This window comes from Globicephala melas, chromosome 3 (genome assembly GCF_963455315.2).
Source record: "Globicephala melas chromosome 3, mGloMel1.2, whole genome shotgun sequence".
NCBI lineage: Eukaryota > Metazoa > Chordata > Mammalia > Artiodactyla > Delphinidae > Globicephala > Globicephala melas.
In genome coordinates this window covers 167,708,672-167,726,515 of record NC_083316.1, presented here as the reverse complement: position 1 = coordinate 167,726,515, position 17,844 = coordinate 167,708,672, and the positions used below count along the sequence as shown (strand labels likewise).

Sequence of the window (17,844 nt, the reverse complement as noted above, 5' to 3'; positions counted from 1 at the left end):
AATTTTATGGGATGTGAATTACATCTCAATTTAAAAAAAAGCAAACACCACGCAGCGTGGTGGCTGGGAGGGCCAGCGTGGAAAGCTGGGAGGGAGCAGGTGGCCACTCTCGGCCGAGCGCTGTGGGCTCTGGACAGCCCCTGTCCGCAAGCTCTCTGGGAGCCAGAGCCTTCCAAACAGGAAATCAACGGTGCAGCCTTGCCAAGGACATCAGAGCTGCCTCCCCCCGCCAACAATTCATAAGCAGTGACATGAAACAGCCCATCCCGGCACATTCCCTGGAGGAGCTGCCCTCGGCAGGCACCTATGCCGGTGTGCACGGCAAGGGTCTGGGACGGCTGACCACAGCCGCTGACTTCTGCTGTCACGGTCCCCCCTGCGCCTCCTCTTACCAGCTCCACTCCATCTCTGGGGACAGCACCCCACCCCAAAGCCCACCAGCACGGCAGGTGGCCCAGGCCTGGGCAAACACCGCGTGGCCTGGATGAGGGGCCACATGGGGCGTGTGACCCTGGACCTGGACACAGGACACGAGGGACCCCCTAAGGGACCCCCAGTGCTGTCTGGGGCCCCGTGCCCTCCTCCACCGAATGCAGGACACCCGTTTGCAGGGGGGAGGAGCCGACCCACTAGGAGCAGTTGAGCCCTGGAATCATCTTCCGGGGACGTGCCCGAGCAGCAGGCACGTTCCCTTTTCTGTTCCATCCCACGTGCACTGGGCTCCCAATGAGCCTTCCCAGAGGACGGTGACTGGCAAGCCTGGGGCCCACCCAGGAGGCAGGGGTCCCAGGGGAGCAGGGGGCGGGCTGGGCATCGCCCCTAGAGGTCCTTTCTGTTCAATCCATAAATGCTTCTGGCTGCCAGCATTCCCCTGGCACCAGGCTAGTGCAGACAGGTTATAAATACATGGGGGTTCTGGGGAGACCTGCCCCAGGAACTTGGACATGGAGTGAGGTCAAGGGTACTCCGAGGGTGTTGAGTGATGCAGACTGGATCAGCTCAAGGGTGAGCAACGTCACCCCAAGAGAAGTAGGATGGCTTTGGGCTGTTCTAGGCACTTTTTGGAGCCGCAGTGGGTCCACAGTCCTTGTCTGGAGCTGCCCCCTACAAGAGAGGGCCCTTAGCACCTGCTATAGACAGCAGGGACCGCCCGCCCCAGGCCAAGGATGACTGGATGAGTGGATGTCTAAGCCAATCATACTCGCTGTCCCAGAAATTCAGAAAAAGCTGGTCCATTTCTGCTGGTGGCTGGAACCAGACGTGCAATCCCGGGAGTGTGGCAGTGGAAGGTAAGTGGGCAGTGAGGGTGGAGCCACGGAGAGAAACATACGAGGGCAGATGCCTGGACTCCATATGGTTGGGCTTCTCAGTGCTGGTCATGAGGCTGGGGGGTTCCCTGACACACCCGTGTCCTTACTATGAGGGGCCCTTGGTGGCTCAAAGTAGCTCGGAGCATTTCTGTCCCTTTCGGCAGCTCTGTGGTTGGCTTAGCAATGGCTACGCACTCATGTCCTAATCCCTGGAAACTGTACGTTACCTTCCTGGCAAAAGGGCCTTTGCAGACGGGATAACGTTAAAGACCTCTAGCTGGGAAGATTAGTCTGGATTATCTCAGTGGGCCCTAAATGTAATCTCCTGCCTTATCAGAGGGAGACAGAGAGATTACAGACACACAGGAGAGGAGGAGGCGATGAGACCACAGACGCAAAGACTGCAGTGACGCAGCCACAAGACAAGGAATGCCGGTGGCCGCCAGAAGCCTCAAGAGGCAAAGAACGGATTCTCCCCTAGAGCCTCCGGAAGAAGACTGGCCCTGCGGACACCTTGACTGGCCCAGAGAAACTGATTTCAGACTTCTGGCTTCCGGAACTGAGAGAGAATACGTTTCTGTTGTTTTAAACCACTGAGTCGGTGGGCATTTGTTTCAGTAGCAGCCCCAGGAAGCTCATATAAGTACCGTGACCAGGACGGCACCTTGAACTTGAGAGAGTGAGAGGTCCAACAGAGACTGCGTTGGGAGAAAGGGATTGGGGGCCACGGAACCACAAGAAAAAAGAAGAGAGAGGCAACAGCTCACCACTGTCCCAGAGCCTTGGCCACTTTCGGTCCTAACAGCCAACTCTCCCTTGGGTAAATGAAACTTGAAGCATGCCCTAATCTCTCCTAGGCTAGAGTTGGCAAACATTTTTCTGCAAGGGGCCAGAGACAGTAAGTATTTTTGGCTTTGCGGACCATATGACCTCTGCTGCAATTATGCTCAAAAGCAGCCATAGACGGTCTGTAAACCAGTGGGCATGGCTGTGCACCGGCCAAACTAGATTTCTAAAAACAGACAGCCGTCGCTTGCCGACCCTTCTAGACCATTCTTCTGTCTGCCTCTGCTTGCCAAACTGCCATATGGTTTCCACATGGGCCTTTAGGAGGAGAGATGGCATGGACTCATGGACTGTGGGAAAGGGAGAGCCATCTGGCGTCCATCTCAGTCACTCTCACGGTCCTCGGCGTGGGGTCAGCCTCAGGCAGGGGATGACCTTCACTCATTCATTCACTCCATCACTCGCTTCCAATACTGACGGCGGGCTGACTGGGGGCAGGCTGAGGATACACAGAGAAAGCGCTGGCCTCCAATGTCCAGTGCTGAGGTTAAAAACCTGCTCTGGACCAACAATAACGTGTCAGGCTACTTACAAAGGGACATGCTTGGCACTGTTCCTTTCTGCCCTGGAAGACCTTTAAGCGAAATTCATTTGCTCAACAGGTATTTGCTGTCCCCCCACCAGGAGCCAGGCCCTGGCCCAGCTGCTGAGGCCACAGGTGTACACGAGGCCTCATCTGTGCCCCAAAGGCCGGCAGGGAACACAAACACATAAATAATTGCCAATGACGTAGAAAGTGCTGCTCTCAAGGCACATACCGGGAGGCAGACGTGATTAGCCATTCACGTGCTTAGCCGCCAGGGATCTCGGGCAGGGAGAGCAAACCCCAACTGTCAGCCCACGAGGCAAAGGTGCCACCGTGGCACCTTCCCTTGAGCCTCAGGTTCCTTCTTAACGCGTTGCTAGCCGGCAAGCATCTACTTGAGTTACTTTGAACTCCCACTGAGGGGAAGTCAAGTTGCTCACTAGCCAGGCCCAGCCCAGCCCAGGTGGCGGGGAAGTGACTCAGGGGGCGGGCCCCGCTGACGAGGGCTGGAAACAATCTCAGGGCCTCAGACCCACAGGCCAGGCCCGAACCATGGTGCTGCTGTAACACAGATGGAGTAGGACTGCCCTCTGCTCTGGTCACATACACATCTGAGCCCCGTGGGGGACCCTTGCCCCCGACTTTCACTGTAAACAGATGTCATCCACGGGTGGCATCACAACGTGGGCAGCACTACGTCATTCATGGGACAGTTTGCCCAGGGCCAGGCCCTCTACTGGGACCTTCTAACTAATTGGACTGGCCAACATCTGGAGACTAGAGGACTTAGTAACAGCTGTCCCAGAAATGCTGCCTGGCTCGAGGGCAGCCGTGGGGGTCCGAGGGGAGCCCGGGGGCTTACCCAGGTAGTAGAGGCGGTGGGAGTGGGGGCCCGACTCGTCCGTCTTCTGCACAAACTGGAAGTCATGTGGAGCTTTGTTGACGATGAGGCCCGAGTTCTTGCGGCTGCCGTGGATGATGCTCCGGAGCCCGTCCCACGAGTGCTTCTGCACCTGGAAGCGGGAGGCTGGGTCCTCCATCTCGACTGCGTCGCCCCGGTCGGATGTCGGCGCCCCAGTGGCCATCCTCTCCGCCCCCTCGGAATTCAGCGAGAAGCTACGAGGAGGGAGGGACGGGTGGGAAGACAATGAGAAGGTGGGGGGGCGGTACCTAGGTTCCACTTACAAGCTGCCTCCCATCAGACTCTCCAACTCCCTTGGCAGGGCCCCAGCCCCGTGCAACCTTCCCTGCCCCGCCTAAGTATTTCTCAAATCGTTCCTCTTCTCTCCATCCACGAATCCTGAGATCCAGGCCACCATCACCTCTCAGCTGAATGACCGCAACCATCTCTCAGCTTGACTGCACGTGCACTGCAACTCGGATCCCCTGACCTAAAACCGTTCCTTGTTTTTCCACACCCTCCAGGGTTAAAAACCAGCGCTCCCCACGGCTTTCGATGGTTTCTGCCCTCTGACCTCTGCCAGGCCCTCACATCTCACCCACCTTCATTACTAGGCCTCGGGCAAACTGGCCTTCTCTCAGCTGCCCAAACAGGCCAGACTGCTTCCTGCCCCAGGGCCTTTGCATGTGCTATCCTTTCTGCCTGGAACCCTTTTTTTCCTCTTTCTACTGGACTAACTTCTAATCAGATCTCAGCTTAAGTATCTGTCGGGTCCTCAGGTGAACATCTGTACCAAAACCTGTCTCTCCGTTCACCTTTCACCTGCCACCTGGTTGCCCTGCCCTCCGAGCATTCGTCACAGTGGCTGTTCACGGGTCCCCTTTCTGTCTCCCCCGCGTCTGTCCCGTTCACAGCAGCGTCTCAGCACCTCACATGGCCCCGGCACACAGGAGGCATTCCTCGGAGAGCCACAGCAATCATGGTCTCCCCTACAGCCCGCTGGGAGACACAGTCACTCCCGCACCAAGAACTGAGCGTTAAGCTGTGGGTCTGCAAACCTCCTCACCGGTGCTGTCAGCTTGCTGGCCAGCGGGGGAACCTCTCGTGCCTCACCAGAGGTGCTCAGAGGCCCAGGCAGATATTCGCTGGACATCGGGGGAGCTCCACCTGAGAGGATGGATGTGCAACCCTCCCCCAGAGGCCATCCCACTCTCTCCTCCCCCTCCAGGGGCAGCGGCTGCTGTGCAACGGCTCCCCCCTACCCCCACCCCCGCTGCTCAGCACACTTCTTGACTGAACAGGGCTGGCCAGACAAATATTTGTTTTAGGGAAATCTAAACATGGCCACGGTGACCCGGTTCTGGAAGAGCCAGGGTCGTCTAGCGAGGCCAGCCAATGTGAGTGGGCCGGGCTCGAGTTCCTGCGAGGGCACCGAATGGCTGGAGGCCTCGCCAGACGCTGGGATTCCTCATCCTCTGGGATTAGCGGCTTTGCAGGCACAAGTCTGAGTTCCCTTGCAGGAGGGGACGGCTTTAGAGAAGTCATGGACAGAGCTGGTGCCCCCCCTTCCAGTGGGAGGCTTAAGACTCCCAGAAGGCTTTGCCCCTTGCCAATACGAGACCCTGAAGTGACCACCACAGGACAAAGGACCCCTGCCCGCTCTGAGAGGCAAGGGGAGAAAGAGACACGAGGCGGTTCCCATGGTTCCTGAGCACCCACTGCGGGCTGATTATCAGAGTGCCCTTTCCAACCACGCCCCCTGCTCAGTCCTCCCTGACCCAGCCGGGCTGGGGAAGAGCGGTGGCGGGGCAACAAGCTGGCGTGTCCTGTCCCCCAGACACTTCAGCTCCTCCCACGGCGGCTTTGAAGACACAGACCACAGGCCATCAGAGCCTGCGGGGCCCTCGGGTCAAATAAAGCAAACCCTGGAAGGATGGAAGCCTTGCCGAGGGGCACGCGTGGCCCGTCCCGGCCTGCCGCAGAGCTGCGGTTCACCTCGAGGGCGGCAGGGGCCACGGGCGGTGCTGGGCAGGGGCCGGGCCAGGACCGGCTGAGCGCTGCAGAGCCCACACGGCCCCAAGCGCTGCTGGCACCAAGCCCAGAAAACCAAGGCAGGGGATGTCCTCTAACCCGCCGAGCCCCCCACCGACTCGGCTGCCACAATTCAAGCCCTGCTCACGGCAAAAGAACAGACCGTGGCCTCCAGGGCTCCCACGGGGAACCCCAGATGCGGAGAGGCTGGCGGAAGCACTCCCGGAATCTCATGACTTCTTTCCACAGCAAAGAACGATAAAAATGATCTTGCCTCCGATCCGCGCAGAGAGCCCAGGAAGCAAAAACACGATCCAGGAGATGAGAAACGAGATGAAACATCGGGAGAAAGTCCTAGGAATCTTCTAGATGTGGCCAGGCAGCCCGAGCTCCCAGGCTAAGGCTTGCTGCTACACCCCGGCCCTCCGCTCGCCCCTCTCCTCCCCAGACGCAGAGGGAGCCTCGGAGGGGGAACAGGTGAATGCAATGCAGCCCGTAGGGTGCCGGCCCGTCTCATTCAGTGCCAGCTGGGGCTCGGCTTCTTGCCTCAAGAGTTTACACAGCTGGGGAAATCAAAGTGGATTCTAAGCCACTTAGGCCAGGTCCACCCACGCTCTCCTTCTGCCAATCGGTAGGACGCCTCACAGCCCACGATGCCGCCAGTGCACAGCTCGGGACCCGCTGGTGCGGTCACAGTCGAGGCCCGATGGCATTCTGTGATCTGTCTGAGCCAGTGCTTCACGGGCTGGGACCACCCGCCCACAGGGGCACCTGGTGGAGACCCAGGCGGGGCCAGTGATGAGGGAAGCAGATTCTCATAAGGCACAAGGGGAGGGGAGGGGCGGGGCCCGCCACACTCCGGAAATGCCTCAGAGTGGCCCTCAGGGAACTCGCGCATGCCTGCGGGTGCAGTTCCCTGGAAGCAGCAGGCCATCCTCTGCCCTATGAAGGCCATATGCCCTGGCACTGCCTGGGCCTTCAGCTTCTTCAAGTCAGTGTGCAGCCCAGCCCGTGCCCACGTGGTACCTAGCGCACAGGAGAGACGAGACTCGGGGTCCTGACACCCGAATGCACGCACACCACCCGTTTTCAGAGCCCACATCCGGGAAACGAGTGACTGTGCTTAACGTCAGCCCTGTCTCCCAGAACCATCTTCCATTCCCTTCCTGCCTCCCCGATCCTTGCGCTCCCTAAAAGCAGATGAGCCTGAGGATCAGAAAACTGATAGTGAGAGAGGTCGGCTAGGGTGCGGACTTCCTGCGGTCCCTTCAGCCCGCGCCGGGCCCCACACGTGGAACTTACAAGTGCCTGGGCCTTGTGTGGGTGATTACGTTTAATCCTCACTGCAACCCTGGTTAGTGAGTGCTGGGTTCGTCCTCATTTGGACTGGAAAATAGGCTCAGAGGTCATGTGGTTCGCCCAAAGTCACCCACGAGGAAGGACAGGAGCCCCAGTTTGTTGGACCCCAAAACCCACATCCTGACCATCTGGCCAGGGGTTCTCACCTGGAGCTGATCCCGTTCCCAGGGGACACGGGGTGATGTCTGGGGACATCTGTGGTTGTCGTGACGGGTGGGTGACGCTCCACACCCGACAATGCCAGTGCGGGCACTGAATGACCCAGCCCCAGTGTCAAAAAGGCCAAGGCTGAACAACCCCTCCCTAGCCCACGCTGCCGCCCACGCAGAACCGCCAGACGCGCACCCTGGGGAAATGCCGAAACGTCGAGGTGGCCAAGGTGCCTTCCCAGACCTAAGACTCTGCTGGAAACTCGGGAACCTCTACCGCGTCTCCACCGACCACGCTCCCACGGCATGCCCCTTACCTTCTCCAACGTCCTGTGTTTGTGTTGTCCAGCCGCACCTTCTTAACCTTCCGCATTAACCACTCGGCTGACCTCTGGGTGGGTGAGCCTGCGAGGGGGGCAGACCGAAGGGCTGCAGCTCTGGCAGTGTGGGGTTGTGGGCCCCCCTCCCCGCTCCCATTCCTCGAGGCCACCCTCCTGTCTGCGGGGAACACCCGATGCCAAGGGCCTCCTCATGAGGCAGACGGTGCAGGCCCTGTCCTGAAACTCGAAGTTCGAACACCTGTCCAGGCGTTTGCCAGAAACCGGGTGGTTCTCCCAAGGTGAGAGTCCCTGAGATGAGAGTTTCAAACGATTCGGGGGCCACCACCCACGGCACTTGCTGGAAATCAAATAAACCCAAATTCCCCACTGTGGTTGCTCCCTGATGGCCTTCCTGACCCCACCTCCTTGACCATGATCTCCAGACACGCTGGCCTTAATCTCCCCTAAACACGCTGACTCAGTCCTACCTCAGGGCCTTTGCACTTACCATTCCCTCTGCCTAGAACACCCTTGCCCTGCTTTTTGTATGATGTGCTTCCTCTTATCCTTTGGGTCCCAGTATCACCTCTTCAGGGGTCTTTCCTGGCATGAAGTCTGAAGTTGCTACCTTGTTATCCCCATCTCAACACCTGGGCCTTTCTGCAAGCACTCATTCTAAAATGGTAGTTCTCAATGGGGGTGATTTTCCCTCTCTCCCCACCCCCCGTCCAGGGGACCCTTGGTGGTGTCTGTAGACAGTTTTGGCTGTTCCCACTGACTGGGGAGTGGTACCATGCCATCCGGTGGGTGGGGCCAGGGATGCCGCTCATCACCCTACTGTGGCCACGATGGCCCACCCCAGAGAATGATCTGGTCCCAGTGTCCACAGTGCCCAGGGGGGGAAACTCTGTATTCATTGTCTGGGGGAAAGAAATGGAGTTAGATCCTTAGCTCACACTAGACACCAAAATAAATCCCCAATGGTTCAGATGGTATAAATCAGGGTGGCCCCCGGCGTCTGTGAGTCGCCTCCTGTCCCTCCCTCTTGGTTTGTGTGTTTAAATGTGTGCAGCACCCTAGGACCTCTGAGGGTCAGGTGGTCATGGGGCGCAGAGTCTCGGGGGCGGTCAGTGAATCCCCTAAGCCAGGGGGTCTTGACGAGGCCTGGTGTTCCCAGGAGACGTTTTTGGTTGTCACGACTGGGAGGCATGCTGCTGGCATCTGGGTGGTGGAGACCAGGGATGCTGCTAAGTCCCCCACAATTAGCAGGATGCCCTTCCCCCACCAGAAAGAATAACCTGGCCCCAAATCTCGCTAGTGCTGAGGCTGAGAAGCCCTCTCTGGGTGTGTGAGCACCCCGCACCAGGAAGTCAGCTCCACGGAGGCAGGCCCCCATCTGTCCTGTTCCTGCTGTGGCCCCGGCACACAGGAAGCACTCAATACAGCAAACGTCTCAGGTTGAATGAACGAGTCCCTGTACTCACTTGAACACTGAACAAAGTCAAAGGGACCCCTGGTTTGGTAGGGACCCCTGGTTTGGTGGGCACCCCACCCCCTTCTTGACGAGACAGGTGTCCTGATGGTTAAAGGAAAAGAAAGCAGCGCCTGGTCCCAGGACAGAGATCCGATGGAAGAAGTGAAGCAAAATGTCACCATAAAGAAGCACTGATTTCACCTCAGTCCAGTGGTGAAAACTGTGGGCTCTGGTGTCAGAGAGGTTTGGGTTCAAATCCTGACTCGGCCACTACTGGGTTATGTGACCTTGGAGAAGCCGCCTAACCTCTCTGTGCTTCAATTTTCCCAGCTACTAAGTGGGACTGCAGGGCTTCCCCTGTGGCACAATGGTTAAGAATCCGCCTGTCAACGCAGGGGACACGGGTTCGAGTCCTGGTCCGGGAAGATCCCACATGCCGCAGAGCAACTAAGCCCGTGTGCCACAACTACTGAGCCTGCACTCTGGAGCCCGTGAGCCACAACTGCTGAGCCTGCATGCCTAGAGCCCGTGCTCCTCAACAAGAGAAGCCACTGCAACAAGAAGCAGTCCCTGCTCGCCGCAACTAGAGAAAGCTCGCGTGCAGCAACAAAGAGCCAACTCAGCCAAAAATAAACAAATTAATAAATAAATTTATTAAAAAAAAAAGTGGGACTGCAGTGCCTACACCTAGGACTACTGTGAGGATTAAGTGAGATGGCACGGGTAAAGCAGCTGACATAGCAGAAACTACGGGCCAGCTAATATTGCCATCTAACCAAGTTACTTAAAATTACACCAAGGGGAGAATTGGACTCAAGTTCCTTTCAGAGCCAGAATCCACACCATTCACAGACTGAGCGCCAGGCACCGTATAAGGTGTGTGTGTGGCGGGGGAGGGGGAGATGCAGCCACACATCCACCAAATCCAGCTGGAATTAGTGCTCCCTCCTTTTTCTCCCCCAGTCCTTCCAGGGCTTCTGTCCGTGGACATCTAGCATACGATGCTAGATAGAAAGAAAAGTCTCCAGCAAGAGCACACGAAGCTGCAGCCCCTGGCCTGGGGCCTGGCTAACTGTCCCCAAGACCAGTGACCCCAGGGCTGCAGAAAACCACTTCCTGCCAAATTCTGTATCCAGGAGCAGGCAAATGAATCCCACCAGCACACACCCAGCCTTCCCGGCCACCCCAGCCCAGCACCACTGACCTTCTAAAGGGTCCAGAGAGCCTCCATTCCAGCTGCAGACGTGGGACACAGACCTTGACAGAGTAAATGTCTTATTAACGCTGTGATTTAATGGAGGGACCGGCTAACTACTCATTTTCCTGCCACTCGGAGAGTCCCTGATGGTTGGGCCTGATTTTCTGTACCCACTAGTTCCTAAGGATGCCTCACAGCCCTGAAGCGCTGTATGAACCACACCAGGGAGGAAAGTCCTGCCACGGGGCCCAATTCGCCCAGGATCCAGCAAGGGACGACAGGGATTGGTAGCCACAGGGCACCCCTCCTGGGCTCTAGTCCCAGCTCCTGGAAAGGTTTGTTCTTGCCGCTGAGGCAAGTGACTTCCTCGCGGTGGGGGGGAGGGGGTCAGGGATGGGCTCAAAGAGAACGGGCTACTCCTGAAGGCTCAGCTGCCGCATGGATGGGGAAGTGTCAAGGCTGGTCGGAGCCTCTGTGCGAAGAAGGTGGGTGGCTGGACTGGCCTGGGAGCGAAGCTGAGGGAAGGGGCTGGACCTGTGGGGATGTGGGTGGCGGGGAAGCCGAGCGCTGGGGAGGGGTGAAGGGGTGGAGCAGGTCAAGGAAGTGGTCTCTGGTCTCATATAGATAGCGTGGGTTTGGATGGGGACGGGGAGAAGGTGGGGACCTCCAGAGCCGACAAGGAAGGGAAGGCGTTACTGGGTGAGGCCACCCCCGGAAGGGGTCAGAGCCAGGTGGTCTGGGTAGCAACGGGATGGGAGAGGAGGTCGGGAGAGGCCGGGCGTTGGAAAGGCTGAGAGGTGGCCCTGCCGATGGAGGGAACGGGCGGGGAAGGAGTGAGGAGAGGCCGGGGCGGAGGGGAAACGGAGGCGGGGACTGGAGCAACCGCGAGTCTGGGCAATGGCGGGGCCGGGGTGCGCGGAGGCCGGGACGGAGAGTACCGGGGAGGCCGGTCAGTGGACGATCCAGAGTCGGGACTGAGGTGGGGCCGGTCAATGGCGGGTTCAGGGTCGCGGCCGAGGCCGGACGGGGCGCGCGGGCTCTGCTCACCGGGGCTCGAGGCCGGCGCGGGGCGAGGGCCGGGCTGGGCAGGGCGTCCCGGGGCCAGCGGCGTCTCAAGCTCGCGGCTCCATGCCCGGGACTGCAGCCCAGGAAGTGGCGGGCGCAGGGTACAGCGGCGGCAGCGGACACGGGACACCCGGCAGCTCAGGCCCCTTTGACCCGGAAGTCGAGCGGCCCAGGCGGCGGCCTGGGATTGGCCACCTCCCGGCCGGCACCAAGGAGTCCGGGGCGCTGGGGAGGGGAACGCGCCAGCACGGCCCCGCGGCAAGTGGGGTGAAACGTCCTAAACGTGGCGTCTTCCTGTGCGAGCAGGGACGTTGGGAGAGACACCCCCAGTAACTTGGTATTGCCCGGCCTAACCGATAATACTTCTACTAAAGGCTCCTAGAGAAAAACGTGTTCGTCCAAGCGTTGGTGGTATAGTGGTTAGCATAGCTGCCTTCCAAGCAGTTGACCCGGGTTCGATTCCCGGCCAACGCAGGTGTGTTTTACAGCTTTTTCTTAGTTTTACCGTCCACTTAAAACTTTCTCGTCAAACATCGACCTAGAGTTTGTGTTACTTTGCAATAACTTTTTAAATTCCATAATATCTAAAAATGACTAGAGAAATAAGAAAAAAGAAAAAGGCACCGACGCTGAATTTCTACTGAAATTACTTTGAAGCAAATTTTAAAATTCTACAGTAAAGATGTAGAAATGTTTCTGCTGGGGATCGAACCGGGGACCTTTCTATTGTGAGGAGAACGTGATAACCGCAGCACTAGGGAAACATGTTAGGGTTGCCCTTCTTAAGCTTATCATAAACAATGTTACGGAGATTGTTACATTGTAGCTCCTAAAATGAACATTATTTGTTTCCTTCCTTCACGGTGGTCTGGGCAGCAACTTCCTGAATATCCGCTCTTACTGAATATCCATCACTCTGCTTGATGCAATGGAAGCTGGAAGGAGGAAGATACAGAATAAAAAAAATCCAATAACCCCCTTCGCAACACGCACAAACACACTATTAAAACAATCCAAGAGAGAAACTGCTCTCAAACCCACCCTGAAGCCCAACAATGTTTCATTAGTTCGTCTCATAGATAGATTTTAAACTCTTGCCTGTCTACAAATGTTGACATTGTTGCTTCAGCCCAAACCACTTTCTACAAGAACTTTCTGCAAGACCGCTGAAGGACGCCAGGTGCAGCAAATTGCGAAGTGAAAAGAAAAAAACCAAAACAAGCCGGACATGGAAAGAAGATAATTTAAATGACTTCTCATCTTATAACCCAGAGTTAACTCATTTTGGACCAATCTTTTTTTTTCTTTCTTTTTTTTTAAGAGAGATAGTAGAAGGAAGGGAGGTAATGGCAAGGAGTTAGGATCAGATTGCTGTAAAATCTGTTTTGTTTGTTTTTCCCCCTTACAGGGCCAGGATTAGAAGGAGAGTGAGGCAATGACCTCAAGTGCAAAAATTAAGGTGGCTCTAAAAAAACTAAATAATATTTTAATGCATTCTTTTTTTTTTTTTTTTTTGTGGTACGCGGGCCTCTCACTGTTGTGGCCTCTCCCGTTGCGGAGCTCAGGCTCCGGACGCGCAGGCTCAGCGGCCATGGCTCACGGGCCCAGCCGCTCCGCGGCATGTGGGATTTTCCCGGCCCGGGGCACGAACCCGCGTCCCCTGCATCGGCAGGCGGACTTTCAACCACTGCGCCACCAGGGAAGCCTGCATTATTCTAAAATATCAAAATAATGGCAAAAAGCAACCCCATGGTGAACAAAATATCAAAATCTTAAAGCAAGACAGGTTCTGACAGTGTCTTACCAAGCCATATTGGAGTCTGAGGCAAGAGCAAAAACGTGTGCCCCTCTACATCTGTTTTTTGTTTTGTTTTGTTTTTTTTTAATTTATTTACTTGGCTGCATACGGTCTTAGTTGCGTTGCACTGGGCTTAGTTGCCCTGCAGCAACTAAGATCTGCCTTTTAATGGAGACCATGATTTAGGCGTAATTCCCCAAAGGAGAAAAGGTCTGTGACACTTTTCTGGAGAAGTTCTGATACAATAGTGAAACTTTTCTACAGTTAGATGTGAAATAACAATGGTAAACATTTTAAAGGAAACCTTAAAAGTCCATGACTATTTAAAGAAAGTAAGATCTTTTTGCGGGGAGGTGTCTGACCACAGAGCAGGAATCATTGCGGAAGGACAGACATACAGACACAGGACAGGTCCCGCCCCACAGAAGGCAGCATCTTAGTTCCCTAACCAGGTATCAAACCCTTGTTCCCTCTATTGGCAGGCAGATTCTTAACCATTGCATCACCAGGGAAGGCCGGAAGGTGGGGGTCTTAACCACTGGGACACAAGGGAAGTCCCATATGTCTGTTTTTACGCATTTTTAATGGTTATTTTCCCCCAGGACATGGTTGAAAATATTGAAACTTAAAAATAGGTATGTTAGAGGGCTTCCCTGGTGGCACAGTGGTTGAGAGTCCGCCTGCCGATGCAGGGGACACGGGTTCATGCCCCGGTCCGGGAGGATCCCGCATGCCCCTGAGCGCCTAGGACCATGAGCCATGGCCGCTGAGCCTGCGCGTCCGGAGCCTGAGCTCCACAATGGGAGAGGCCACAACAGTGAGAGGCCCGCGTACCGCAAAAAAAAAAAAAGAAAAAGAAAGAAAAAAAAAAGGTATATTAGAACTCACAACATTAAGAACTTATAATTTTACTTTTCTCTTTTTTATAATTTTACTTTTCTGTGTTTAATGGAAGCAAACATATCGATAATATTCTCAACATATGCTTTTGGGGGGAGGAATTAACTACTAAAAATCACGTAAAACATACCAAGAAGCACACAGTTTTCCTTTTGCCTCAGATCCCAATATGGCTCAGCAGGGCACTGTGACCCAGTAATATATCTTGAAGATCTTCTGTTTTAGTTTTCTACTGCTGCTGCGACAAATTACCATAAACACTGGCTGAAAACAACACAAATGTATCATCTGACAGTTCTGGAAGTCAGAAGTCCAAAAAGTGGTCCAAATGGGGCTAAAATCAAGGTGTCCACAGGGCTGCATTCCTTCTGGAGGTGCTGTTCCCTGAGGATCCAGGAGAATCCATTCCTTGCCTTTTCCAGCTTCTAGAGGCTGCCCACACTTCTGGGTTCATGGTCCCACATCACTCCAACTTCTGGTTCTGTTGTCACATTTCTTTCTTTGATTTTGACTCTCTTGTCTCCTTCTTACAAAGACCCCTTTGTTACATCAGACCCACCCAGATAATGCAAAATAATCTACCCATCTCAAAATCTTTAACTTAATCCCACCTGCAAAGTCCCTTGTGCTATGGAAGGGAGCATCTTCACAGGTTCTGGGGAGTAGGATGTGGACATTGTGGTGGGCATTATTCTAGCGACCACACCTTCCCCCCGTCATTAAACATTCTTCTGTGACATCCTTTTTGACGGCTGCATAGTATTCCATCTATTCATTCATTCATTCAACAAGTATTACTGACACGTACTATGTGAACTGGGGAAAGTGGAGTGGGTAAGGCAGAAGTCAAGCTGACCCAGAGCTGGTGATGAGTGGGCTGATCTGATGGATTTTTTATTTTTTTTATTTTTTGGCTGCGCTGTGGGGCATGCGGGATCTTAGTTCCCTGACCAGGAATCAAACGCAGTCCCCTGCAGTGGAACTGCGGAGTCCTAACCACTGGACTGCCAGCGAATTCCTTTTTTTTTTTTTTTTCCTGAGGGATATCTGGAAGCTAATGTTGACCAGACTTACCAATTCACCCCTACTAAGAGGGCTGTAATCAAGAAAAACAATAACAGGGAATTCCGTGGCGGTCCACTGGTTAGGACTCTGGGCTTTCACTGCGAGGGCGCGGGTTCAATTCCCTGGCCAGAAATACATACATACATACATATGTACATACAGGAAAAAGAAAAACAATAATAAGTGTTGCTGAGGATGTGGAGAAACTGGACCCTTTGGACTTCGCTGGTGGGAGTGAAAAATGGGGCAGCTGCTGTGGGAAATGGTCTGGCAGTTCCTCAAAAGGTTAAACAATTATCATCTGAGCCAGCAATCCCACTCCTAGGTATCTACCCAAGAAAAGTGAAAACACATCCCTGTAAAAACCTGTACACACATTTTCATAGCATCATGATTGACAATAGCCAAAACGTGGAAACAACCCAAGGGTCCATCAATGGATGAATGGATACCCAAAATGTGGTCCATCACACAATGGACTATTATTCAGCCATAAAAAGGGGAAACGTATTGGTGACTTCATGTTAAGTTCAGCACCTGACCCAACCGCCCCCTCCTCCTGGGAAATACTCAGGTACCCTCCTCTCCTCAGTGGCCCCATTGATTTCCTTCTCTCTCCCTCGTTGGTCCAGGGCTGGGTCCTCAGGTCTTTCCCCTCCTCTCTGGCAGCCTTCTCCTCCTCCACTCCTAGGACGTTAACCCCTTCTATACCCCGATGACACCGAGGCCTCCCCTGAGCTCCAGACTCGGGATCCGACTGCCCCTGGATGTCTGCGCTTGGAGGGCTTGTGGGGGACTCACACTTACCATGGCCCTAACTGAGCTCCTATCTTCCCCAACCTGCTTGCTAAGGACTTAATGTTTGTGTCCCCCTAAAGTTCATATGTTAAACCTAACCCCCTATGTGATGTCTGAGGAGGTGGGGCCTTTGGGAGGTGATTTGCTCATGAGGGTGGAGTTCTCGTGAATGGGATTAGTGCCCTTATAAAAGAGACCCCAGGGAGTTCCCTCACCCCTTCCTCCAATGAGGACACAGCAAGAAGACATCATGTGTGAACCAGGAAGAACACCCTCACCAGACACTGAATCTGCTGTCACCTTGATCTTGGACTTCCAGCAATCCAGAATTGTGAGAAATAAATGTCTCCTGTGTATAAGCCACCCAGTCTATGGTGGTTTGTAACAGTAGCCCAGATGAACTATGAAACTGCTTCTCCCTCCATCTCCTGCCCCAGTAGAGGACAGCTCCTTCCTTCCAGGCACTCAGCCAGAACCTGCTCTCCCACCCCCACCCCCACCCAATCCCTTAGCAAATCCAATTGGCGCTGCTTTCAAAATATACCCAGAATCTGATCACTTCTTCCCTCTTTTTTTTTTTTTTTTTTTGCGGTACGCGGGCCTCTCACTGTTGTGGCCTCTCAGAGCACAGGCTCTGGACGCGCAGGCTCAGCAGCCATGGCTCACGGGCCCAGCCGCTCCGTGGCATGTGGGATCCTCCCGGACCGGGGCATGAACCCGTGTCCCCTGCATCGGTAGGCGGACTCTCAATCACTGCGCCACCAGGGAAGTCCCACTTCTTCCCTCTTTTATGGCCATCTCCCTGGTCCTCCCCATCATGGCCCACCTGGACAAATGCAGTCACCTGTTGTTTCCCGCCCACGGCCTGTTGTTTCCCGCAGCAGCCACTGCACCTGTGAGCACCGGACTCAGGTTCCCTCCCCTCCTCTGCCCACAGCCCTCCAGGACTCCCACCTCCTTCGAGGTAAAAGCCCAAGTCCTCCCCGAAGCCCACAAGGCTCTGCACGACCTGCCCCATCCCCTCCCTGCCCTCCCCTCCTCCCTCTCTCCCCCTCACTCACTCTACTCCAGGCACACAGGCCTCCTGGCTGTTCCTCCAACACACCAGGCACAGTCCTGCCCCAGGGCCTTTGCACGGGCCGTGCCTGCTGGTTTTCCAAGTTATTTCCAGGGCTCACTCCCTCTCCTCCAAGTCTTGGTTTGAATGTTACCTCCTCAGAGGTGACTTCCCTGAGCCCTGCTAACTTTAATCTTCTCCCCCAACCTTGGCACCGATAAATTCAGTCCCTATCAGTTCATTGTTCTTTCAATGACTTATCAGTCTCTGAAATAATCCCATTTGTAGATTTGTTTACTTGTTTCTCCTTTGCCTACCCCACTGGGCTGTGAGCTCCACCAGCTCAGGGTTTTTCGTTGTTTGTTTGAATCTATTTTGTTCTCTACGTGTCATTACGGGCTCGGTAAACATTTGTTGAAATTATGAACAAATGAACAGCTGGCCAGTGGAGAGAAAACGCCTGGGAGTGGGGATGGAGTAATACAGGTGGGCTTCCTGGTGGAGGGGGAGAACCTCTGAAAACATGTTCTCTCCCCCATGAGCCCCATCGAGGCCTGAGAGCTCACTTACCTGCAAAACAAAACAAAAAAAACTTCCTTTAAAATTATCTCTTGTGTCCTTCAAACATACTCAAGGCATCCAGTGCGCTGTGTGATTCCCAGAAAGTCGCTCCCCTTCTCTGAGCCTGTGTTTGCCTGTGTGAGGTCTGGTACATCTTCCTGGGGAGACTACAAACTCAGGTTCCCTGGATAAAAAAGAAGATAATTCTGTCATTCCACTAGGTGGCAGCAGGAGCCCAGACCCCGGGCATCGCACAGTATCTCCGCCACCCACCCAACATTATCCCCTGACTGCCATCCACCCCATCTTCCCTTCCAGCGCCACTCTGAGCCCCAGACCTCAGCATCTCAGAGTCAGACACCCCTAATATCCCCTCCCCCCGCCCCAGTATTTGCAGAAGCACCCGCTTGTCCCGAAGCAGGTGGCCTCAGCAGGCAGGGTTGCTGGCCTGTCCTACCAAAGTGTCTAGCTTTCCAGGAGCCTTCA

General features: G+C 54.9%; 1 protein-coding gene and 1 non-coding gene across 7 annotated transcripts in view; one reads left to right on the top strand and one right to left on the bottom strand.

The window, feature by feature from the left end:
- Positions 1-17,844, bottom strand: part of DPP9 (dipeptidyl peptidase 9) — a 115,062-nt gene that overhangs the window by 29,864 nt on the left and 67,354 nt on the right. For 3 of the 6 annotated variants that reach the window (XM_060297308.2, XM_060297311.2, XM_060297313.2), the window contains exons 3-7: positions 17,368-17,542; positions 11,999-12,114; positions 10,121-10,173; positions 7,440-7,527; positions 3,545-3,798 (exon numbers count right to left, since the gene is read on the bottom strand). In XM_060297308.2, coding sequence (XP_060153291.1) covers positions 3,545-3,798; positions 7,440-7,527; positions 10,121-10,173; positions 11,999-12,021 — 418 coding nt within the window. In that variant the 5' untranslated portion in view covers positions 12,022-12,114; positions 17,368-17,542. Of the gene's footprint in view, positions 1-3,544; positions 3,799-7,439; positions 7,528-10,120; positions 10,174-11,161; positions 11,245-11,998; positions 12,564-14,007; positions 14,854-17,367; positions 17,543-17,844 lie in introns of those variants that run through there. The other 3 variants (XM_060297310.2, XM_060297309.2, XM_030879336.3) reach the window with 3 other exon arrangements.
- On the top strand, positions 11,582-11,653 carry TRNAG-UCC (transfer RNA glycine (anticodon UCC)). The gene has a single exon. It is a non-coding gene; the product is annotated as a tRNA-Gly (tRNA).